The sequence below is a fragment of the Chroicocephalus ridibundus genome, chromosome 1, assembly GCF_963924245.1.
Source record: "Chroicocephalus ridibundus chromosome 1, bChrRid1.1, whole genome shotgun sequence".
In the NCBI taxonomy this organism is placed as follows: Eukaryota; Metazoa; Chordata; class Aves; order Charadriiformes; family Laridae; genus Chroicocephalus; species Chroicocephalus ridibundus.
The window spans coordinates 195,359,779-195,386,704 of record NC_086284.1 but is presented as its reverse complement, the minus strand read 5'-3'; the positions used below and the strand labels follow the sequence as shown (position 1 = coordinate 195,386,704).

Here is a 26,926-nt window from a genome sequence, read left to right as displayed (position 1 = left end):
ATCCCTTGCCCCAGGAATAAAACGATGATGTTAAAATAAATAAATACATTATTATAAATAAATTAGATCAAAATCAGTATGTCTCAGCCTCTAGACTTCTGCGCCTCCAACACACAGTGTCAAAATTTGTAATTTTTCTTCACATTCAGGAATACTGTGGGTTTTTTAAGTGAAAGCTGAATTCGTGTATTCCCTTAATGCTGGTATTCTATTACCTGCTATTCCAGGAAATCACCACAACTACCTGCTCTCAATACAGTTGGCAGCCCTAGACACAGAGGACCTGAGCCCCCACAAAAAGCATTGAAAATCCATGTATGACCACGCCTGGAGTTGGCTGCGTTATGAGAGTGGGGGCATGTTGAGCCCATGCGGCTGAGGGCCTGGGGAGGTGGCGGGACCAGAGGCAGGAAACTGTGGGGCAGGGGGCTGCAGGGAAGGGGGCTGCAGGGCAGGGGGATGCAGGGCAGGGAGATGCAGGGACAGGGGGATGCAGGGCAGGGGGCTGCAGGGACGGGGATGCAGGGCAGGGGGATGTAGGGCAGGGGAATGCAGGGACAGGGGGATGCAGGGCAGGGGGATGCAGGGCAGGGAGATGCAGGGCAGGGAGATGCAGGGACAGGGAGATGCAGGGCAGGGGGATGCAGGGGCAGGGGGATGCAGGGACAGGGGGATGCAGGGCAGGGGGATGCAGGGCAGGGGGCTGCAGGGCAGGGAGATGCAGGGCAGGGAGATGCAGGGACAGGGGGATGCAGGGCAGGGGGCTGCAGGGCAGGGGGCTGCAGGGAAGGGGGCTGCAGGGCAGGGGAATGCAGGGACAGGGGGATGCAGGGCAGGGGGATGCAGGGACAGGGGGATGCAGGGCAGGGGGATGCAGGGCAGGGGGATGCAGGGACAGGGGGATGCAGGGCATGGGGATGCAGGGCATGGAGATGCAGGGCAGGGGGAGGCAGGGGCAGGGGGCTGCAGGGCACGGAGATGCAGGGACAGGGGGATGCAGGGCAGGGGGATGCAGGGACAGGGGGATGCAGGGACAGGGGGATGCAGGGACAGGGGGGAGAAGGGACTGAAGGCTGCAGGGCAGGGGACTGCAGGGGTAGGGACTCCAGGTCAGGGGGATACAGGGACAGGGGGATGCAAGGGCAGGGACTGCAGGGCAGGGGGATGTAGGGGCAGGGGGATGCAGGGGTAGGGGGATGCAGGGCAGGGGGCTGCCAGTCGGGTTGCACAGTGCTGAGCGGGGCTCCTCTCACATTCTACCACCCCATGCACCACATGCACCTGACTACGTAGGTCTGAACAGGGAAAAAGGCTTTGCCAACAGCCATCACTAGGGCACGGCACGTGAAAAGAAATGACTATACAAAGGTATCTCATGTTAAGGAAGAGAACCAACATGTCTGAATCCTCTGGCTTGCGAAGTCTGTGCTGTTTTGCCATCCAAAATATCCAGTAAACATGACCTGCGGCTGCGGCAGCGCTGCACAGCTCTACGGGTGCTCTGCACAGGCTGGGGAAGAGCTCTATCCTCCGACATCCCACTCAAAACCCATTTGCTATTCTTTAAACTCATAAATTGCCCTCTGGTCACCTGTAATCCTGGAGGCTTATCCCTGTATTCCCCTAACTGCAATATTAAAAAATGGATGGGTTTTGGACACAAAATATTGTATTGATTGCTCTTATGCTTGGATTTTGCAGTACAACGTGTGTAAGTGGGAGTTTTCATTATAAATCTCATTTTCAAGGGTTTATGACTAGCCTGTTTCAATTCTCTCTAGGCTCAAAACTTGTAAGATAAGTTTTACCCTGAAAGTAAAAAAATGTCTCAAAAATGAGAGAGTGAGAGAAAGAAAAAGAATGGTGTAACTTTCTTTAACTACAGGAACATATTTCGAACCAAATATATGAAACGCTGAAATTTGACAGTCCTTATTTCTTTCCACAAATTGGTGGGTTTTGGAACAGTAACTTAAACCATTCTTACATTCTTGGTAAAATACACCTATCATTTAGGACAAAATCACCTTTTCAATATTACTGAAAGTGGCTTGACTTTTAGGGAAGAATCCAAGAGGCAAATTGTGAATTCCCCATAGTCCTTCTGTGATGAGGCAAAGGCCGTGCAGAATTTAAGGGTGTACCTTGTTTACTTATGCAAATGAGAGAGCCCAAATGACTGATTTTTTAGGAGAATGAGGGTGGGAGGTGGAAAGGATGCTCAGGTGCTCGAAAGCAAAGTGCAGAAGTTCATGTGCAGTATATGGATATGTTCTTACCCACATAATGTATTGTGCCTTGTTTCAGCCTTCCTGTCTGCTTTTCAAACTTGCCAGAACAGTAATACTCAGATGATAAAAAGGCACCTAACAATTTATTGGCCCAGCCTTCATCAGGTAAGTCATGTCTCAGGTTTAGGGCTTTAAGGGCTTTCTCTTTCCAAAAGCAACAGAGGTAAAAATGAAAATAGTCTCTCCTGTTGTAACATTCCTGCAATTTTTCAGACTTCATTCCCTGCATTTTCACTTTAGCAATTGTTTAGGCATATGGAAAGTGGTATACAGACATAAGAAGCTCCTGAAGTTATAACAATGAACATGAAAATATCAAAGCAGAATAAATGCTTCAACAGACAGTTTTTGCTTACCTGTATATGACCAATCAATCTCTTCAATCAATTTCCGCTGTTGCCTATAGTATCCGTAGATCAAATCTGCAAAATAGCAATGAATTTACAATATAAAATCCAGAAACCTAACAGGAACATCAAGAGTAGATGACACACCCCCCTCCAACACGATAATCACAGTTTTAATTACTGATGAATTATTTACTTTGTCCTTATCTTGGACCTCAAATGGTAAGTATCGGTTAAACAGAATATAAATCCCATCAACATTGTAGCATATAAAGGATGCAAACAAAGCAAACAGAAGTACTTTTCAGTTTATCTGAATGCAATTTGTTGCTCAATTTCTAACTCTTAGCTTAAGACTTGACACATGTATACCAGCAGGACTAATGGTTTATTCTCCCCAAACTTCATTCCACCCAGTTTTCTTTCTTTATGTTCACATTATGTCTATTTTCTTTTTCTTCCTTTTTTTTCCCCTTTTTTAAAAATTTTTTCATCACAACCATGCTTTCTCTTTTAAGATTAATACAACTGCCCCCTGAAGAAACAATCTTCTCTGATCGGTCTCTGGCCCTTTAGAAAGAACCAATCTAGATTACTTGGAAGTCAATGTGAATTAAAGTTTCTCTTCAGTGTGCTCAGGACTTCACAAATTTTCTCTAGCTTTGTACTAGCGATACCATTTAAAGATAGTGAACAAAGTACTCTAACATGTCGTTTCACTGTGTACTATCATCAGCAATATTATAGCTGAAGTATGTGAAGTTACTTGTATCTCCATAAACTTTATGGAGAGAGAAAGCAAGATATTAGATACTTTTTAATGCTATTATATATCTCTAGAGAGAAATATCTAACTGTATAAATACTCGTTGATACTACTGAATAACCTTCACCGTTATCCTTTTTATGCCAGCACAACTCCAGCAACACTACTGATGCGTGCAAACACACGACTATGTCCCCTAATACTTATTAATATATGTAAATTGCAGATATAGGTTTTTTGAGACTGTCATTTCGAAAGCCATAATGTTAACTAGCTTCATTAAATACTCTTCTAGAGAAGCACAATATAACCTATTTAAGAAATAATTGCATATAAGCACGTTGAGCACACATATGGATTGCTTCCTTGAGAAACCGTCATAGAGTTCTGCCTACATTCTGCAATAAATACAATTTAATGAAACAGTTTCATAGCATCAATTTCTTTTTCTTTAATGCAGAAAAGTATGTAGTGCTGATTACAGGACGTTAAATCCTAATTGCTATTTGCAAGGTTAGAAACGTTCTGTGTCTTACAATGACTTTCTGCTACCTATCTGAAGTCCATACGTTTTAATAACTTCATCAGGAGTTCTGCCTCCTCCATGAAATTGCAATTGCCCTGAAATGTTTTTCTCTTCCCTTTCTCCCTCCTGGCCAAAAAAGCCCCTCTTGCAACACTTTGCAACACTCACTCATGACTAAGATTTTTACAAAAAGATCAAACCTTACATGTAAGTAATGGCACTGAAAAGAGATTTACATGCACCAGCGTTGTCTTTGGACCACATTTTCAAGTCAATGTGCATTGTGCCTGCTTCTTTAATTAATTATGTAAAAGAAAGCTGTTTAAGTTCTGATTCACAGGTGTTAGTTGCTGTCTCCAGTTTCCTCCTTTATCTATTGTCCTCCTAATTGTTACTTCAAACAATTAGTTGAGCATTCATATGCTAACTAAGCAGGGTTTGGGCGTGAGAGCGTCCCACCACTTTTTAAATTCCACATGGAGGTCTGATGGACAAGGAGTGATAGCTTCAATGAACAAGAAAAAAGGGGGCAAGGTTCACTTTTTTGGTGCATTACACACTTATAGACCCAGTAAATCTTACGGAAAGTCTTTATAAATGCCGGGAGACGTCTGGAGTTCATACACCTTCTTTCCTCTGCTATTCACCTATTGTGCTCCCACAGCCCCTTCACAGCACACTCACAGCCATGCGCCTTCCCACAACCGCAGGGCTTGTCGGCGGTTTTGGTTTTGCCTCTTTCCACTACAAATAGGTGGCAAAACTGGGGAAGGAAACACGATTTAATCTGGGGAAGGAAGCGGCTGAGGAATCATAGCTAGCACGGGTGCTAGAGAAAAGCCGTGCATGACCGTAGGAGGACAAGTCAATGCAGCAATTCTTCCCTTGAGCGACCTGTGTAAACCGCTCTGGGAAAACACAACATTGCATTCTATAAAGCGTTGCTGTGTAAGCTGTCAGTGTTAACCAGCTAACAGTGTGGAGACCAGTCGGAAGGAAACAATTTTATTTTAATTTTCATTTATTTATTTTATTTTGAGTTAACAAATTGACGTCCCTTTTGCTCCTGGTATATGACAGCAGGTACTTCCATTTAAATAGAGCATTTAAATTCCTTACATTTAATTTAAATGAATATAGTAATAATGAAAACATCTTCACAAAAGAGAATGCAAAACTGATGTCGAACTTGCGGTTTTGTATGTAAATCTACGAAACTGATACTTGAGCTCGATTAGCTTGACAGTCAGCATGACTCCTGCGACACCGAGTGACATCTCCAGCCAGGGCCCAAAATAGTTTGAATTGTACTGGTTTAGGTGCTGCTTTATGAAGCAAAAAATCCTTAATGTTCTCTTCTGCTTCTGGGAAGCTGTTGAACATGCTTCCACAGATTGTTGATTTATTCACAGAACAAAGCAGCCCAGTTGTGGGATCATGTTTTAAACAGTTTTATGGTTATCTTTCTATGCCTGTCAAGGAGACATGCAAGATACCATTAAATGCTTTTTGTTCTCTTTTTTCTACCCTCTTTGAAAGCCAAAGTTTTCTGTCTGAGGCTGCGAGACTTGTTTCTTTTCATATTCTGTCCAAATAGTGCACACCCCAGCACCTGAGGCCCACGAAGTCAGGAATAATGGTGGCAAATGCTCCCCCCTCTGCTCATGACAGGTAGCGGGACCCACGGATTTGTGGCTGACTTTGTCTCATGTTCAGTCATAGGGGCAAAGAGGGAAGATGGGGTGCTGGTTAAAGCATAGTGCCGGGACTAATAAGATCTTGTAGGTGTTTTTTCCTGTTTAAAAAATATAAATAACCAGGTTTTCTTCCTCCTGACATGAGTCTGATATTCCTTTGGCACTTACTGGCCTCGGTTGAATTGCTTTTGATTTACCACTGTGAATGAAACATTCAGATCTTCAATGTGTATTTATTAATATTTAAAAGTAAAAAAAAAAAAAGAATACCTTTAAAGATTAACACAAAGAAATGTCTTTGAGAGAGGCCCTCTTGATTTGGCACTCTGTGCCAGGATAATGAGTCAGAGAAGTGGAAATGTGACCTTAGACCTCTGAATTCTGTCAGGGAAAATCCTCGGAGAGGTGCTGAGGCAACAAGCCCCAAGTATCCACCAGAGACTCCTCTCCTATGCCACGAAAAGAAGGGTATTCTGAGGACAGTGCCCGAGACACAAAGAATGTTTGGGGATGCTGCGCTCAACATGTTGCTTTGCTATGCAGGACACAAGCTCAGGCGTAATCTGGCACTGTAATTTATACCAGGCTGCTGTAATTTTACCATCTCTTTATGCCTCTCCTTTTTGCCACAGCGGTGTCAAGAGATACCAGCTGCTAGAGTCAAGAGGACAAAAGGACAACCTCCTTAGGGTTTTACCTCCATTCAGCCTGAACTTGCGAGCTGCACCTGCAGCGGAACCGGCATTTACAAGATTCTGACATCAGAATGATTTATTTATGGGAACTGGGACATTTAGGTAATGTCTGCGTTTGTGAGATTCTCTACAAACAGGGCACTGATGGTCTGTGTGTACAGTAGGGATTGGAACCCTTAACTACACATTCAGATTGCCAACATGGCTTGGTCCTGGGAAGTCACGTCTCACCCAACATTTTCCTCCTGTCCCAAAATCTAATTTGGGAGCAAAGAGGATATACTCTAAAGTCATAAGCATTCATCCAGTATAAGTGGATAATGACAATGTATTACAGTCATGGAGATAAAGGCTGTGTTGGTATCAAAACTGACAGGAATTTCAATTTATGTGGGCAGGACTCGACCTGTGGTTCTTGGGCCAAGGAAGAGCACAGGAACTCTTGGGATGCCAGCAAGGACATGAGCAGTCACTGAAAACATGTAATGATTTTCTCTTTGAGAAATACAAAAGTTCTTCTTTTAAACAAATTCCGACTCATGAGATCTCTGCGATGTACTCTTGTATTACCGACACTGCAAGCTGTGAAAGCCAGAAGCTTACACAAGTTTGGAAAAGATTCGAAAAATCTGTGAAGGACAAATCCACAAACACCTCTTAAAACACAGTGACACCACTTTTGGCTCACTAAATCCGCTGATGAAAATGGGAAGATTATACTGGGAAATTCTCATTGCATATTTGCCCTATTTTAATGCACTTGCCAAGGCTTTTGCTACTGGCTATTGTCGGAGACAGGTTACCAAAGAAGTGGCTTGAACCAGCAAAGCGGTTTTAAGATTTTTATTCAAACACGTTGTACTTGCCCAGACACTCAACAAACTGTTTAGAAGGACAAAAGGCTATTTACCCAGGTTCAGATTTTCCACCACACAAACTCCACTGAAGGCTACCGAGACGCACCAATTTGTGCCTAAATTAGAATGTCTCGGGTGATGCTCATTCAATTAGAGTGAGGGAGCTCAGTCTTTATGCCCTACTTGATTTACTATCTCTACTCTTCATCAGCACTTTTATACACTGCAAAACATTTTGAAAGTCATATTTTTAGATTCTGGATTAAGACACAAATGTCTGCACTGGAGAAGAATTAGGGCTTGTGGAACAAACTGAAATGCTATGATATGAACAATGTTTTACCCAGTAGCTGAAAGAAAAACTGCAGAACACCAGACAAAGTTACTGCAAAGAAGTCAAAGAGAGGAAGACAAACTGCAAAACTGACATAATAATAAATTTTTAAAAAAGAAGCTACATGTGATTAGCAAAATAGATGCTCAATGCTATTCACATTTAAAAAGAATACAATTAAATAGATCAGAAAGACTTTCATTATCTAGGTTCTGCTTCCAAAAGTAAAAACAGAACCTTAAACACAGCTAAAATGTGCAAAATCACCTCTGATGATAAATAGAGCAGTTCTTCAATTGTCATTTCCTTATTTATCTCCTTCCATTGACACGAAGGTCACAGGACCCACTTCTAATACCTTTCATCCATCTTAGGAAGGTGTAGCTTCATTGCCTCAACTGAAATAATTCTTATTTTATACTGATGGAGGAAATGAAAAGATTCAGAACACAATCTGCTAACAGTCTTGAAGTTCTAACTGACAGGAGCTATCTATAAATTCCTTTGAGAAAATGATCTACGTTTACTTGAGTAAGGTCTCTTTCTTATGAATTTATTTAATTATGTAATAGCATCTGTAAAATCCTTAAAACCACCAAAATGCTTTAATAGCCCACCTCTACAATTTCATATATTCTTTCTTCTTGAAAGTCAGTGTCTAAATCTTTTGTGAAGATGGGTCTGAGAATTGTCACAGCCTTAGAGAAAATTAAAAATCTTTTTTTACCCACAGTTCCTTCTGTTTAGGCTTATTTTAGGCATCGATACATGTTCAGCATGTTCAGATATCTATAAAGAGAGTCAGTTCCCTTCATTATGCTGGTGAGTAGGCTGCTCATTCCAGTACGGATTAAAAAAGTGAGACTTTCCCTGTGCTAAATATAAAGCCAAACCAAAACTCTTCTTACAATTTGACAATTGTCGTGTGTATTTACTAACACAATTTGTGTTTAAATCTAAAAAAAAAAAAAAGAAAAAGAAAAAGATTTATTAGTTTCATTTAAAAGCAGTTATCATTAAGCACCAGAGTATTACTAGGCTTACTTAATAGTGCTTACTTAACCTGTCACAACTTTACAGTGAATAGTGCCACGAATTAAAGGGATAATCCCTATGGTATCAGCTAAGTTTCAGAAATCACATTTAATCACATATTTCCAGTGCATTTGTACATGCAAAAGAACTAGGACTCCAGTTTTACCAATTTTTGTTCTACCCCATTGGAGTTTTACATGCCTGGGGCTTCCAGGGCCTCTGAAATGTCTACACAGCCAGTGGCAAGTGGGGGTATCTCAGGACACCACAGGGATGATCCAATCTGCTACAGTCACCTGCTTCCACCTTCACTCTGACTACAGGCAAAGTAGTAGGAAATGTTAGATGTCTCCTTCCATTTGTGATCTTGTGCACCTAGACGTCATCTGAAGATGGAGCAAAATGGTCTGACAGACCTCAGCGTCCTACGCAGCCATTAACAGTTAGTTGAAGTTGGCTATAGTAAGTTTTAAGGCTTCTCTGGTAACCGATGTAGCATTCAACTGTCTGCTCACTGAAACCAAGCTGACAGTACAGGTTTTAGGTGGGAGAGTGGTGCTTATCTTTCCAGAATGGGTATTTCTGAACCCAATTTCACTCACCCAGGTGTGTGAAATTAAGTGCCTGTGAAGCTCGTGGGCTAAACAGAAGGACATCTCAATAATTTAAGAACCTACAGAACTAGGTAACCCAGAAAAGCTAGATAACTGGCTTGCTGCTCAAGCACCTAAAAATGCATCCAAAGCCAAAACCAGAAGGGATTTAAGAGGGCTGTAATCTCCCCAAAGATGTTACACTAATGTCCCCTGTATGAAGTGAGGCAAACTGGTGTTTATGATAGAAATTGGAACTGCTATTCAAAAAAGCAGCTATCAAGCAGTGATTCCTAGGACACACTTTTATATAACTCTGCTGCTAACTAGATTCCTTTCCCCATACCCAGATAGTCTTTTAACACAACGCATGTTGGTTGTTAGAAGTTGGACCAGATGATCCTTGAGGTCCCTTCCAACTCGGTATTCTACGATTCTATGTAAATTCATCCAACCATACAAATAAAAATTAAATCCAGACCAGACACGAACAAACAAAAATTCAATCAAGTCAGTGAAACTATAGGCACAGTGCTTCCTAGCAAAATTGCGTGTCAACAGGTGTAATAAATATGATTATGAATGAAGAATATGTGCCTTAGCTCTTATATTTAGCACCTAAGTATAAAACGATTTGCAATCCCCTTTCCAACAAACAAGAAACATTGTGATAGACATTTCAGAAGTGCAAGAAAAATAAAACAAATTCAACTCCTGCACCCAAAATCTCAGAGTTTACATTTTTTCCAAAAGAAAGGTTTTCAAAAATCTTTACTGTGTCTCTCCAATGTTCTCTGCCTGTTAATATTAACATCTACAGATCAGTAAAGCTCTACAGCTTTGGTAATATCTATCTAAAACTTTTGTAAGTAGACCTTATGCAAGCCATCTCAAAGGAACATTTACTGAAAATAATGCTTTTTAGCACAGTAGGGGCTGTGAAGTCAAGCTGTTAGAAACCTTCACTTTTGCGACCTATTTCAATAGTTCAAATCATCTTGTGGACCGTAATGAACAGCTTTAGACTGAATCCTACGAAGGCGTTGGTGGGGGGGATATTGAGAGAAATAGAATCTCTAATGGAGGAAGTCTTTAATTATTAAATATTTTCCTTTCCCCTGTATTTGATGCTGAAATTGCAAATTCTACGCAACCATTATCCCTCTGGTCATGTTCCCCTAAGTTTCCTGAAAGGTGTCTCTTTAGACAGCAATATCTTCTTTTGCTTCAGGGAGGTACTCACTTGAAATGTCTTGGTGAAATTCTTTTTTCAATACCAAAGGGGAAGAGAGAGGTTGCCCTGGATGATTTTTGTTTCAGGACTCTCATAAATCTAGGGATTATGACACACACCTTTTATAAAACCATACCAAAACCATTCTGCTCCCTTGAGGAAGCTCTACACTCCCGATATCAAGACTGAAAAATTCCAAAGCTTATCATGGACACCTGATATCAAATGCACATCTATAAAAATATGTGTCTCTATTTGATTAAAAATATATGAACATAATGCAAACGGTACAACAAAAAAAATGTAAATGAATGTAGAACCTGACATTTTCTGACAAATCCTAACAATTATATTGTATATATGCATAGGCATGTCTGTGAGTATATATATATAAGCAATTGTCAAAAAGGGGTGCATATCGCTCATGATTGTATCATGTTATAAATCTCACGTTTACTCTTTTCCTTTAGCCATTTCCTTATTGCAACTGATGGCACAAACATATCATTTGGAAAAGAAAACAAAGTGTCTCATGATTGCTAGTGCCAACAGAGAACTGGGACAATAAAAACACAAACCAAAGGCAAAACAAAGATACTTAATGTATGGGTTTGGGTTTGGTTTTTTTAATAATTTTCTTTTTAGAAATTGTTTTTAGAATACAGGAGAATTATTAATACAGAGGCATAAGGGAGATCACATATAAAATAATCATAATAATTGCAATTACTTTTAAATTAATTCATGATACCGTATTTCAAAATACACTGAGGCGAGGAACCAAAATCTATGCTCCTTCCTTCCCTACAGCTTCTCTGACCATGGGACTAGAGATTCAGGTAGCCACTTGTGTTTGCTCCCACTCCACTCAGGTTCCCTTCACCAGAAGCGCAGGGCAGCGCCCTCCCTCCTGTTCCTGCAGGTAGCCTGTATCTATCTGCCTTTCGGGTGCTCTTGAGGAGCAACTGCCATGTAGATTTACGTCTCCTCGGGCAGAGGAATGAAGGGAACCTGTCTCCTGATGTCCACGGAGTTTTCAAGCCAGCAGGATGTAGTGAAAAGGAGAATTAAGAGTCAGTAACACCTTACATGGAGTTGAACACTACAAATGTGTGTTTTAACATGTTCTGACAAGGTTTAATTTTGAAAGGGTGCCTGAATGGTGACTGGTTTTTTTTAAATTAGAAGCATCTTTTAGATAAGAAATCGGCTTCAAGCTGCTCCACACTATCCAGACTGAGAAATTCTCAGCGAACTCTAGAGCAGAATTTTAAGCATTTGGGAAAATTTCAGGTTAAGAACTGGAGCATCTGTGAACCCAGGCAACTCTTTTTCAGGATTTTCAGGACCTGAGTAACTTTGGACCTGGGTGTCTGTCCTCTACCCAAGTGTCACTTTTCAATCCGACTCCCGCTGTTCAAAATTACAAAAGCCTTTGGAAAACTCACTGTTGAATAGGCCAAACCAGAACTGTTGACTCTAAGTACAGTTTAGTACTAACAGAGATTTCACCCCAACACATTTGGGTTACATATGGAATTTAACCTTTATGGCACAACCTAAGAACAGAGGTGACTGGAAAAAGAGGTGTACGCCACATAGATCCAGAAAAAAAATGCTAGCGCACTCAACCAGTTTTTCCTAGATCTTTGATTTCTGCTCAGAGGTGGTGGCAGTGGGAAGGGGCTGGCTGTTTGTTGGGGGATTGATGCTGTTGGATGGGGCTGGGGTTCCCAAAACCCTCATCCAGACCTAACAGGTACCAAGGACACTCAGCCCCAAGTTTAATTAGGGAGGTCTCTGCTTTTGGTGGGATAACTCATTGTTTTGCTCCAGCAATTCTGAAGTTGATTTCAAAAATTTGTAAGTCAGTATGAACAGATCAAACATTGTTTCATTTTCCTATGATTTCTTTGGGAAAAGAAGTAATATAAAAATAAGAGTACCAAAAAAAAGGGGGATATCTTGAAGTTCCTTACGGAATCCAGATTTAATCCTGGGGTTTAGAGGATTTATGGAAGAATGGTACCTCCACAGGGAAGTGGATGGTCTGGGCTTTCCTCCATGCCAAATCCTGTGCCATGTAAGTAGAGCACCGCACCACAGCTCTATCTTCATACAAACCAGGCACTTAGTACTCACACTAGGCTCTTGCTAGCCGGCTTGTTTTACTCTTCCTTTGAAAAGCAAATGGTCAGTATCTGGTCCTCTGCTTCATCAAACACTCATAAACACAGTATATTATTCTACTGAACAATATTTTTACTTTCACAGACTGCTGAAAACAAAAAGGTGCATTGATTGCTCCTGGAGGTGATTGTTTATTGCAGCTAACTACATCAATATTAACACTTGATTTTTTTTCTGCATCAGATTAGGAAAAAAAAAAAAAGGAGATATCAAATAAAATAAGGTAATGCCAATTTAAAATCTGTTTTCTTCACACTTCCTTTCTTGACTTCATTTTTTATTCTCTTCAGTACCTTGTTATCTACACTGTATCTACCATTTGATACAGTTTTGAGGTCAAATTCTGCCTCATGTTTTATACGTGTCAAAGAGAGTACCATGAGGGAAACAGGAGTCCCATCCTAGTCCTGTCCTACATCACCCACAAAACTGGAACTTCACAGACAATTTTGGAATTCAGACACTAAAAAAATTTGCAAGTGGAGACTCAGATGCTTTGATCAGATATTTTGCATGATCTACATAGTCATGCGTCTTGCTCATTTGTAGTTAATCAATACGCTCTTCATCTTGGAGGGGGGAGGTAAGTCTGCCTGGGAAGCTATATAAGGCCCATCTGAATGCAGACAGAACACACAACCATGGTACAGGCAAACATCCCTCACCTGCCCATCCTCCTAATGTCTAATTTATGCACATTTTACATAAGAGTAATAGGAGACAGAATACAGCTTTGATTTCAGAAAAAAACCCCACAACATTGTTTTGTTAGTTCATATTCTTGCAGTTCTAATCTCTGTTGAATTCTGTCAGCAGACATAAACCTAGCTGAACAAGGTTTGACCCAAAATGTGGAAATAATAGCCACATAAGATGATAGATACATGGTTTAATCAATCATTGTAAACATGAAATTTCACTTTACTGCAATAACCATTTCCCCATATAATCCAACCTTTCGCTAAGGCAGTAAAAAGCCCTTTGCCAGGTCTCAGGTGGTGGCGGCGCTGCATGAAAAGCCTTAATTTGTGCACTGAACCACAAAATGGAGGTTCTGACCTCTTGTTACTTGCAATCCTACACTGAGTGTATAACACGGTTTGAACTGAGAATCTCATTGCAGCAGTCCTCCTAGGTTCAGATTAGTTCAATACAACTGAAAGTTCATCTATTGTGGCAGTCAGCTGTCAACACTCAATAACCAACTGCAAATTGACTGTGACTTTCTACCAGTAAGAAATTAAATCTTCGAAATAAAAATCAGGAAGCCTGAGAATGTCATTATGATTCACAGGCAAATTTTTACTACAAACTAAACACTGTAACATGAAGAAATTAAATACAACGTACCTAACTAATTAATTTGTTTCCAGTTAACTGCAATGACTCATCTACAACATTAAATGATTTTTATTGCCAATTAATAAAGTAATGAATTGCTCTGTCAATTAACGGCAAGCAGAATCAGGGGAAAACATTATCTAAAAAAGTATAGTGAGTTAATGGTTTGAGCACGCTTAAATCTTGTAAGTAGGTTTCAATGCACCTAAAGTGACTTGTGAACTTACACCAGGACTGGTAAAGTCATTCCCACATTGGGAATTCACCTGCCTAAAATCTTCGCTGGTTTGGATCTCAACTCTCCACAGAACTAAGGGGTTTGGGCTCCTAAGTGACAAAGAATTAGTTCTAGAAAGGGATTTTAACACTGAACTGTCGTTGCAGGCTCTCAACATCCTCAAAGTCCTGGATAAACAGACACCTGCCTAGGTGTAGAGCACTAAAGCCCTCGGTAAAGGCATTAATTAGCAGCCGGTGAAGTGCGTCTGCCTCCCCCCCCCTTATGAATATTTATAAAAAGGTTTTATGGTATGGGTAAAAACTTCAATAGGCTGGATTCAGAGTCTCTTCTGTGAATATTCTTTGGGCACATAATTAGGACGCTTTGTCCTAGAGCCATTTAGACACTTCTGCCATTGTGCTGGGGAGGAAGCCTGCCTTACACATCATGCCGAGCAGCGCAGAGGTATCAACAGGGGATGGCCTGGAAGTTTACATATAGACTTAGAAGAAGCTCTCTCACTGCCTGTTTTCTTATAAATGCTTCCAATTAAGGCTGCGGGCCCAAACAGACAAAATAAACTGAGCGCTAAAACTCATTTCTGTGAGTAAGCGAGGAGGGTTTAAACCTCTAGGCCCCGGAACTAACAAAGCTGCTGCAAGGAGAGGAACATACTAGAACAAACTCTGAGCCCTATTTTTTTTATATATATATACATACATTTAGATAGATAGGTAGATAGCTACAGCTATACTAGAGAGTCTAGCAAAGAAAAGCAAATTGAATTCCTAACAGGTAGCAGGATGAAACGATCAGCACAATGTAACAAACCAGTGAGATTTCAATGACCGTATGCAAAATGGCCAAACGGCCCAAGAGGACAAAGCTTAGAGAAACAATGCAGGTGCAAATCTGAAAAGTAGCTCTTGAAGACAAACGAGCAGAGGCCTTTCTTGAGAAACTCATATAACACGCACAGCAGACAGGTCACATAGCGGCAGCAGATGAGCCATTAAAAGAGTGATGACTGCAATATAATTTGAATTGACATTCAAGGGACAGCACGGGTGTCTAATCAGTACACTGACACCAACCCCTAGCAAATGCACAAGTTTTTTCAAAGATCCTCAAAATAAATTAAAAAAAAATCCAGTTTTGATAGTAATGCCACTTTTTAGAAATCTTCAAAATTCTACTAAATTTCTAGAAATGGATATGGTTGGTTAAATTAAAAGGCTCAGGAGGATATGCCAAAATGTTGCAACGCGCTGATCTTTCAGTTATTTAGCTTGGGTAGGATAGTTACAAGGAAGTTCAGAGGGCTATAACAAGCAAGGTAAGTATGTAACAACACCAAATGATGTGTAGCTTTGATAAATGTAGCAGCGAAAATAACTGGTGGAAAAAAAAAAAAGGTATTGAGAAAAACTAAACTACTTTTACTTTGTTGGGTTTTCAATTAATTGTACCAGCTGAAAGAAGAGATCAGGGCATCCCTGGACAGCTAAATCAAGTCCTTCATTCAGTGTATAGCTGGAGTCCAAGCAGAATTTGGAAATATGTCAGAAACGGTGAAGAAAGAATATTATTGCCCTTTAACACATAATTGCCCCTGTCAGAGTGGCTTCATCTGGAAAAATGCATTCTGTGCTGGTCTTGCCTTCTCAAAAACAATTAAGCACAATAATATGGGTGAGAGGGAACACTGATGAAAGTGACCATGGAAAAGTTCCAAAAATAGGGAGATGGAAAAGGTTAAGAACACTTATTTTGGGAAGAAAACAAATATAAAGAATAGTGAATGTTGCCGAGATGAAGACTGGGAACTTTTGTTCTCTCTCTCTCGAGAAGAACAAGAACACCCGGGGGCATTAATGAGAAGGCTGAAAGTAAGAAAACCAGTGAAAGGATACACTTTTTTTCACATCTAGGCAATTATCGCTGCAGGAAACCGCTGAGGCCAACGGCTAAATGAAGACTGAAATAGTTACAAAGATATGAAGAATATTTGGAATTATCACAATACATTTAGAAAGGCACCTGGCATAGACGAGATGTGTGAGAAAAGACCGGGGAAGTATCTCACTTCTGCCTACTGAGGGATTTCAGGCCTGGTCTTCTGAAGCATCTGCACCAGCCCCCATCAGACAACACTGAATCCAGGTATGACCCAACACGGCTGTTCCTGCTCTTTGCATACTACGCATGAACGATCCATGGCATTTGGAACAGTGGTAGCACCTGTCCTAAAGGAAATGCAGCTACTATTAAAACTTAAAATAAACATCATTTATTGTTCTGTAACAGACTCCACTTGCACCCAGGTAAGCAACAAAGTTAACTTGGAGAAGGCGGCTGGAGTCAGTGATACGATGGCTCTTCCCTCGCTTAGATTCAAGGGAATGTGTCCCTAGATGCTTCTTAGCAATGTCTCCCTTAACAGTCTGAAATTACATCAGGGACAGCAAAACGTGACTGCACATTGATAGACCTAATAAATGGAAAAATCTCAGATCCATCAGTCACAGCTTCCTTACAGAACTGGAGATTATGTGATTCTTATTTTGTGTTGCAACGTCCACCATATCCAAAGAGTAAATGCTGTCTTCAGGCAGTACTGGCTTTCACTCCCCTTGTAAGAGAACAGGATAGAGTAGATTTCGGCCTAAACAACACTACACCTTCTATAAATTCGTGGTCAATGTATTTTCAAATGGCACAGTTCTGTGATTCTGCAGTGTATAGTCCATCCTCAAAACACAATTCCTCTGCAAAGACTTATTTGGGTGACTATTGCTATTGATAATATTGCTTTTTCCCCTGGACACATTCTAGACATTTCGCTTCATCTAACTGTGTTTGACCTGGAGAACCAGAAAAGCCTGATCTGGCCATTGACCCATACGCCTCCTGTAAAGGCAAGAGATATTCCTGAACAGTAAACTCCTGTCTATTCTCTTATTTTTTGTTGCAACTAGTAAGAAAATCCTTGCTGCTATTGTCTGCTCCCATGGAGAAAGACAATTTGAATGTCCAGTAAAAATGCCTGCCATTACAGTACTTACCTAACTGTTCTTCCCCTGTCTTGATGAGATGATGTTGCTGCTTACGCCATGATCACCCATTAATGATCTTTTCCCTTATGTCTGAAGCAGTTACTGTGTCTCCCATTATAGTTTTAATGCCCAAACATCTCCACTGGTGAACACGCACAGGGCACAGTAGCTCTTATGAAAATAATTCCGGGAATTTACAGCTCTTAAATTGGATTAGGGGCAAGCACCAGCTGTTCTTGCTGCATTAATTCAGACCTCTGCATTGAAAACCTGTCTCTTCCCACTGGAAAGTTGTTGGGTAATGCCATTTTCAAGGAAGGCCAGGAAATGTAGTTACAATGATTTTTAAATGCAGCTTCACGCAGCAATACAGCAAATTCATTTAGCTAACATTGGTATAAAATGCTCAGGTAGCACTAAACAGACACGGTAAAAAAACTTACATGAATTATAGACACTGAACTTTTTATTTTCTTGCATTAATTGGATTTATTATTTTTAACCTTGTCACCCTCATCATCATCAGAAGCAAACCATCCCTAACACAAGTTGACTATGTATGGAAACTATGGAAATATCTAACTATGGGAATATCCTGTAAGATATGGAGCAGAAGGATCTTTTACTTTCACTAGCTGAAACAGATGAAGCTGAGACAGGTATTATTTAATCTTGCAAATTAAATCTCTGCTGAATAACCAAATAAACACAGGTTGCCTAATCCTGCTCTTCCTTTTACTGTAATTTAGTTTAAACGCAGGAGAAAAACCCCAAAGAGGCTGCTACATACGATTTCTTCTGGTAAAGGTAATGGAGAATATAGTCTCAATCACTTTCTTCGTATCAGGGCAGCTGTACCCGCAGAACCATTTATGTCTGAGGAAATGCTACATGAGGTGGGGGACTAGACCTGAGTTCCTGTTACTGGAACCGAGTTCTTGTTATGTGCTATGAAGTCTGCTGTAAGACTCCGAATGACCCTGTTTGCTCAAGCCCCTCTAAGTCCTGCCTCTCGGGTGTGTTGGCCGGGAAGGCGGTGAGGACTGGTGCTGCTGAATTCCCCGTCCTAAGGAAGCACCGCATGAATTCACTCAGCTCCCCATAGCAGAAGGCAGGTAATGAGCCAGGATAACTACGGCATTTTATTGCTTCCAGTTGCTCAAGTAGAGGTTGTAAATAACTGCAGGATTTTATTTTCTTTATTTGAGGGATGTATCCATTCTTCAGCCAACTGTTAAATTTTTATGCCCCTTTACAGATAAATGATGTATTTTGACCGTAGCAGGTGACCAGCATTAAGCTCTTTCAAAGAGAAACCCTTAAAAAACGATGTCCAGCTCTGATTAAGTTGACTATCTGAATTCAAAGCATGTCTTGACTGCTTTCCATGAAAACAACTGATCCTTTTCATGGGTTAATGCCATTGTAACTTCCTCTACACATTGAACAGATTACCATGGACACAAATTCAGACTCCTTCCATTCACACAAGGTCCCTAGAAATTTACATAAGTCTGCAGGGAAAACAGGCAGCCAAGCTTTCACTGGCACATGAATATTGTGATGAAACTTTCAGACAGTACATACTCTTGTCTCCTGAAATACAGTGTACAGTAAAAACCTGCAAATTAGTTAAATAGTAAGGAAAAAAATATTTTAGGTAACTGTTTAAAATGGTCTTTCAAAATAAATAATCACTATCCAACTACCTTAAGCTAATTGGCTGCAACATCAAAACAGTTTGGAAATATCCTACGTACAATAAAAATGCTACTTTGCTACTCCATAATAGCAAGCTTTTTTATGTCAAAACTATTACTCTACAAGTCACAGAAGTGCATGTTACATATGTAACAGAACTAAGATATAATACCTTCAATTGACCAATAAAGTGTCTTTAATGTGGCTTGGCTTTGCTGACCTTTTTGAAAATTACAGGCATTTTTGCCATAACCAGACTCTTACAAATATAAGGAGGGTAATTCTATTCCCCACACACCCATTCTCATATATTTTGTTTAAAAAATTTCACTGAAATCAGTTTTGGTCCATAAGATAACCCTGTAATTTTGCATTCAAGGACTTTGAATGAGGAGACGCCAGGACAGGGTCCCCCAGATATTGGATTTTGTAACTATGTTTATGTATCATTATTAGGAATTAATTTTAAAAAAGAGCTTGGCAGATTCCAGTCTTCCAAGTTCAAACGCTCCTGCTGGATACTGTGCAACTGAATGACATGAATTCTTTTAAAAATGTTTCCCTGAAAAGCAGCAATACGCTTGCTGTTAGGAAATGCCTCCTGAGTAGAAAATGAGATCTTCCTGAAAAATCTGGATCAGCCCTGTTCGGCTAACCTTCTGGTGAAGGGTATGTTACAGGGATGAAGAAAGGTCAGCATCTTACTTGAACAGCCTCTTACTCCAAAGGCCCTGTGGGATGCCCAGCCTGTCCCAAATGCTTCAGCTTGTATTTCTGATCTTACTGACACCTCATCGTTAGCCTTCCACCCCTCTCAGCTCACGTAGGGATAACTGACATTGTGTCTTCCCTCCACAAAACTCTCCCTCTGCTGGCTTCCAAACTGTTCTCGGCAGCTTCTGCCCCTGCAAAACCCTTCCCGAGACTCTGTTGTGTACATGTTGAAGGAATTTCCAATAATAAAATATATAGTTGGTTTTTTTTCTTACAGAATCACATTGAGGCTTTAAGTTGACCAACATTTTCATAGTAAAGCCCTTTCCATCTAACAAAATTCCTTGGGTTTAATGAAAGGAATTCTATTTTTTTTTCTTCATCTAGAGCCTATTTTTACAGCCCATAAAGATAATTACAAATTGAACAGATTTCTCTTTTATATTTAAGGATGGAAATTTTACAGAGTTCAGAGTTAATTGCTAGTTTCTCTGACAAGCTGTGAATTATTTTTAAGTCAGACTATCATGTAACAATTCTAATTACAAAGCTCGTTCTTGTCTCCCTTACGTACCCAAGCCTCTCCGTGAGAAACTGGAGTTCCATTAAAGGAACAGGAAATTTCGCCACTGATTTTGCTGAGACTATTAAACTCAGGTGTGATCTGGGGGTACAAAAACCTCATAACGTTATCAAACACGCCCTCAGTTCAAATAGCGTGGAACAGAATTTCCACAAATGAACTGGAAGAAACTTTTCCCTTACCCTATTCTCCTTTAAAGCAAAGTGCCCCTTATGCTTTAAATTATCTGCTCACTCAAATACAAGGCTCAGCAATTATTTTCAAACAATAAAAATACATTCCTTAGTAAAAGAGAAAAGATAATTTAGTGAGAGGCATCGGTTATTCCAAGTAAATTATTCAATCATTTATTCTGTGTGTGAGAGAATTCCAGTACGTAAAAAAACTTAATTTGACACCAATAATCATGCATGCATATATGTAGTGACCTCCTTCTGGGACTTCAAAGCTAATCTTGAGGCTGTACCTTCTATTTTGCTCTTAAAATGAATCTGGGAAGAAATCAAGTATCCTGACACTCATGTGAAAAAGGCACGAATCCTGAGTTTCTAAGTGATCTCTGTCCAAGAGCATGCACAGAATAGATGAAAGTTAGGAGAAGAAACTGGAAAAAACCTTCTTCGGTCCATAAATACCTGCCACTAACAACAAATATATTTCATATATCCACATAGCTTTCTAAAATCCAGCTTTCAATACTTCATGCAATACTCTAATATTCCATATCAATTGTTACTTCAGTTTTGCCATCAGGTTCAAGGGACTTCCATCAAAATAAGTCTCTCCATAAAAAGGAAATAACTTTGCTGGGAACAGGAATATATAAATTATATTCTGTTTCATTTATGGGAAATGCAAATTTCCCAAGCTACAAGCATTGATCATTTGAAGTTGTATATAATTTATGAAGAAGAATATTGCCTCTTTCCAAACCGCAGGCTTCTGCACAAGCCTACTGACACAAAATAAAGAGAAGAGAATGAGAAATCAAATATTTTTTTCACTCTTACAGAATGACACATGGAAGTAAGCGGGAAGTGCTCTCTTTGGAGAAGGAGCAAGGCTCTCCTTTTGCTGGCGTGCTGGCTACTATCTGTGCGAACGGTGCCTTTTGAAAGTTCTCCTGAGGCACGTATTACAGGTAGTTGAATTCCACAAGAAATAGATAACTGTATCAAAGTCTACACTAGAAAAGAAGAGTTCTAATCTTCATCCCAAAGGGGAAAGATATTTGGTCCTTGAATGGTTTGAATATATGGATCAGTGTTAATTCTCCCCCCTCTTGTACTCTGAGGCACAACAGAGGAAAGGACCCAAGGCAGCACGACTCTCTAACTGAGGTTAGAAAGAAAAAACTAATAAAGGTCTAGCCTTCTACTGCAAATTCCAAGTTTCACATAAATGTACCTTGGCTTTCATCAGGAGGGTATAGCATTATGAAGTTCTCAGGGGACCATGGCTTTTCATAAATACCTGAATCCATTCACTTCTGAGCTCAATGTGCAGAATGGCCATTTGTATTTCTTTATTGGTAAAACTTACTACTGGGGTGAAGATTAAAATGAAGTCATCACAACTTTCCAAAACACGACGTAAATGTTTCATCTCTCTTTCCAGAAGAAAGGGAATTAAAACTATAGTGTGTATGTGGATCTCAAAGCACAAACGAAAATAGAGCTTTTGGAAAAAAGAAAAAGAAGTCTTCCGGAAGAAATTCTTTGTTAAGGACCCAAACCTTCACTCTGCTGTCTTCTACTTTCTTTTCTTCCTTCTCTCCTTCCTTTGAGTCCTAATTTTTCCTTTTCTTTTTGCTTTATTTTATGGCTTGAAAGTTTTAATCTAGTTTTTGCTAACTTTACATTGTCCATTTAACCTTCTTGTCAGCCATCATTCTGCATGCACTTCTTTCCAGACTTCTCATGTTTTATTTGATCTACTTAACCTGTCTTCATACACCTTATCATGCAAAGGCCAACCTGGTGCGCAGTGCCTGATGCTACGTTTGCCGGGGCAGGCTCACGTGTCACTGAAGGACCAATACAGGCAATGGCTGAAAGACGGTTGCAGGCGTCAGAGCAGTCAGATCCTTTGTCCTAGGGTCATCTTGGGAGCAGACCAAGAGGTTTTAATGGCCAAATTAATTGCTCTGGTCCACTCTTAGTGGCCATCTCTACCCCAGAGCAGGCAGACACCAATTTGTGTGCGTGCATGGTGTCAGGCAAGCACAATAAGCTCAGTGCAATAGGAGGAAGCTTCTCAGCCCTGGTAAAAATGACAGCTAAGGGCAGACTGTTGCCATCAAATTAACTCCCCAGGGAAAGCAAGCTGCCAGCAATGGGCTGAATGATGGATGAATTGTTCTCTGAGGCTGCATATAACACATGGATCATTGCTCCAACATTCTCTTTTTCTTGTATCAAATTGAAGCTCCCCCTTTCACCTATACGTCTGTGCCACAGCCCACATCTCAGATTTGATTTACCCATCGTTATCTTCATAGTCCCCAGGGTCTCATTTGGATTTCATAATTTACCTTTATCTTTATGGTTGTCTTTTCTCAGCACACTCCTCTTACGCTGCTGATTCATAGGCTGAACCCTGTCATCATCAACAAACTCCTTCATATCTAAACCACTTCTTTATTAATTGTCACGCGCTTACTTTCTCAAGGCTTGTCATTATTAATTTTGTCATAATTAGATTAAGGGTGAAGGAAGATCTTATCTATGCTGAATGCCGGGTAGGTGCAAACTAACACTTTAAGATGACTGAGGGTTTTTTGAGTAAATAATGGAAAGTCTATCAGTATTAATTCTGCCTACTATGAAGGTATGCAATGAAAGAGAGATTAGAGTATTAATATGGAGAAATCCCATTCTGTCTTCTCTGTCTAGCGCATGTTTGCTAGCTTGATGTCAACTAATTGCTAAATCAAGCGCTGATGTAAAGGTTGCATTCTAATTTATCCAGCAATGCCTGGCTTATTGCCAAACAAATGGGCTCACTGCTCTCACGCTGGCAGTACACTAGTTTATTTATGTTAGGATTAAATTTTATTCATTCACCAAAACTTATCTGTTCTCTTTTGAACTCCGTATTAGCACTGGAAGGAAATGAAATGGAAGACTATAACTGCAGGAAAAAAGGTTTTGTTGGTTTTATTGTTATCTTAATTTCTACTTTTATCTTTATAGCGCTTTGAAGACTACATTGGTGTATGTTGAATATTTGGTGATTCTCATTCCAGCACTAAATACTCCACATTTTTGGCCACGTTTTGAACAATTTCCAATATTAAAGAAAGCAGATGCTCATGTATACTTGGAACCACTACTCGTCTTCAAATTTAGTTTGCTATATGGTCGTTCGCATTGACAATTAACTTTTTCTAATTTCTTTCTGAGCACCTGAGTCACTTAAATCCAAGGGTAGCTCTTGGATACTAGTTCTTACCCTAATACTACCTTACTCTTACATGTTTATTTGTTGTACAATATATGTCAGAAAATCACAATGCCTAACAGATGTACATCAAAAATTTTATTGACACAGTTTAGAACTGAGTAGAAAAATTTCTTTTGATCAGGATTTACACTAGGATGCCTTTTTTCCTGCCGATATCATGACAGATTTTTTGATTTGTTTTTTTTCCATAGGAAATGACAGCTTGTTTCTATTTTGATTTTTTTCCCTGTAAAACTAGGAAAAAGAACAAAGATCTTCTCTTTAAAGCTGCAAGTAGAACATCAATTTTATTTTCTAGAGTGAACGCAACCCAGTCAAACACATGTTTACTCTAGAGCCTTGGATGGATCCTTCAAATAGCACTCATTAGAGAGATTGCATCAAAAAGAATTCAGAGTTGTTTTCTCCAATTAAAACAATTGTGAAATTTAGCTGAAACTTATTTCCAAAATTTCCAAACATTGTCTCCCTGAAAAAGAATTTAAACTTACAGAACTTACATGCCACACCAGCCTGTCTGTTCCCCCTTGCACGCTAAACCTCTTCCCAACCACGGTCCTTTCAAGTCCAACGCATCTTCAGATGTTCCCTCACAAAAGCAGTTATTACCAAAGGTCTATACATTTTGGCTAAAACCAACAAAGCCCCTGTTTGATCTGTAATGCACAACTATATTCTGTCCCTAGAGGCAGGAGTGTGCCACACTCAGGAGCAGTCAGTTTTACCATCAAATCTTGGTTTTGCATATTGTTCAAGGAAGCAGCATTAGGTCTGGGTGCATTCATTATAAATGACAAAATGAAATGTACTATTCCAACCAAATTACTTTTCAGACTAAGAAAACACATTTCTCTCTTGAAAACAATAGAGTTCCTTTAGGGATTTTTAGGTTACAATGGTCATTACAGCCTGAATATCACTGTTAGCACTCACTTATTAACAACTATTATTATGATTTATTTGTAATATTGCCAGAACATCCACAGAACTCTAGCTGCATTGGGATTGCATGTAGTATAAACAGAATTTAAATGATAATCTCAGATATGGATGCTTGCCACAGGCAGCGAGTGACAATTACCCAGAATCTGCTTTGCAGGACTCCCTGCTCCCCTGTCAGACAAGAACTCTAGAAGAACAGGATTTTCTGAAGGGAAATCTGGGTCAAATCCACATGTGGGGCTGAGGAAGAGAAGGAGGGGAAGGGGAGGGCACAAGGTCCCCTCTAAGCAGGAGAAGCCAGGAGGGGTGGTGGGTGACCCAAAGAGAGAGGCCAAGGCAGTGTGGAAGTGGGGGCAAGGGGGCAGGGGGTGGTGTCTCCTCCTTCCCCAGGCCCTCCACTGCTCTTCTCCTTGCATCACTTAACTACTCCTTGCAAGTGTCAACAAGTGTCTTTCTACAATTCGTTCATTATGTACTTGCTAGAAGCACTACATACCTATGTATCTTTAGAGATCACTGTGGTGATGATGCCAAGAAAGTTACATAAACAACTCCTGTGAAAAGCAAATATATGAAGACTCCTCATCTCTTGCTCTGAACAATTTTTTTCTCTGTTGTGATGAATAATTGATAAATTGCTGTGCAATAAACTCCACCTGGGTGCATTTAAAAAAAAAAAAAAACAACAAAAAAAACCCAGAAGAAATTGCTATCATTACCCTCTTCATGTGGAAAAGAGTCGTTAAAAACAACTGAGGTTGAAAGCTTGGGGTTCAGTTGCTCATTTCATCTCTCTCTGGGTTTGGTGACGCGACGCCTGTAAAAGTCACAGCAGGAGTAATTTAACTCCTTTCCCCCATCTCCTTTTCTAGTAGTTACAAATGGCAAGTAGCTGCAGGCTGCAGAAGCACCAAATGTAAAAACCATGAGATAAACAGAAGCTGCAGAAGTGCCAAGTGTGTCTCATTTGTAAACTTTCTCCTCTCTCCCTCCCTTCCTTCTTCATTCCCTCCTTCCTCTTTCTCCCTTTGCCTTTCTTTTTTTGCTCTTCTTCTCTTCCATTTGCTCTCTTCCTCTCTCTTAATCGCTCTGAGGGATTTCTATGAACTCTGAATAAGGGGAAACTACCAGAAACACTTTTCCTCTTGTCAGTAGGACTCACCACTTTTCTTCCTTTTTTTTTCCACCTATAAGTCATCATTTACTGAAAGACAATAGGAATCTGGAATGGTTCTTTTATTCGTTTTTAACATATGGGTTTTTTTAAGGAAAGAGTAAAAAGAAAGACAAGTTTTTATCCACTGCTCACTTGTACAATTTAAAGCTTTGGACTATGTCAGCATTTGTCCTTATGGTCACAACTTAAAAGTCAACGTTTACTTCTGAATTACTAGTAAGGGATGCAGAGCACCACCTCCCTGAAGTCAGAAATGGAGACAACAATAATGTATCAGGGCACCACAGTGTGGTAACTGGCAGCAAACACAGAAGCGTGAACGGTGACCCAAGTCCCTTTTTACCTGGCAGTATGGAGGGCGTAAGAGAGAAAAGCTGGCACCAGGGACCACCTAGACAAGGTGTGTTGCAACACCTCATGGAACTGAGATGGCAGCTAATGGAAAATAGCTGCTGACAGCCACTAGCCCTATACCCATACTTACATGCCCACCTTCATAGGATGAAGAAGAATGATACATGAAGAAGAATGACACAGGGTATTATCATTATTACCATCATCAAACATGACATGTGGACCCAAGCTGTACTGACTGCTACGCATGAGGAAAACCCAACTTTTTAGGATGTCATGACTGTCCAACCACAGTTCTAGCTATACACAGCATATGAACATTAAATTACAGCAATTAACTAAAATAACATCCATGGCATCCCCATTCAGTATAACTGTTCCTTTTGTGAGATGTCAGAGATCTGTTTTATACGGCAAAGGCCTATCAGATTTTGCCACGTTCCCCCGTGCTGACTTTCAGGCGGGCACCATGAGCTAACAGGCCTTGCTGCAGTCCGTGGTGGCACCACGGGCTCACGCAGGGTCAGAATTTCCGTTTAGGATTACGATCGGAGAAGATCCACCACAGGATAAATGTTCAGATCAGCTGTTTTGACCCGAGTTGTCAGGTGTGACTGTTCACGCAGTCTCACCCGAGCGAAGCCGTACAGCGTTAGGAAGGCTGTGCTCATGCAGAAAGGGCTCCCTTGCCATCAGAAGCGGCACACCTCGGCTCCTCGCACGCCAGTGCTCACGCTGCACCGTCTGCTTACGCAGTGCTTTTGTTCCCGAACTGACTTCAGAAAGTATGGGGATATCCTCTCGGCTC

At 40.4% G+C, this 26,926-nt stretch overlaps 1 protein-coding gene across 8 annotated transcripts in view; it reads right to left on the bottom strand.

The window, feature by feature from the left end:
• PTPRZ1 (protein tyrosine phosphatase receptor type Z1) overlaps positions 1 to 26,926 on the bottom strand; it is a 143,722-nt gene that overhangs the window by 100,664 nt on the left and 16,132 nt on the right. For all 8 annotated transcript variants that reach the window (XM_063323263.1, XM_063323264.1, XM_063323266.1 and 5 more), the window contains exon 2: positions 2,648 to 2,713. In XM_063323263.1, coding sequence (XP_063179333.1) covers positions 2,648 to 2,713 — 66 coding nt within the window. The remainder of the gene's footprint in view (positions 1 to 2,647; positions 2,714 to 26,926) is intronic.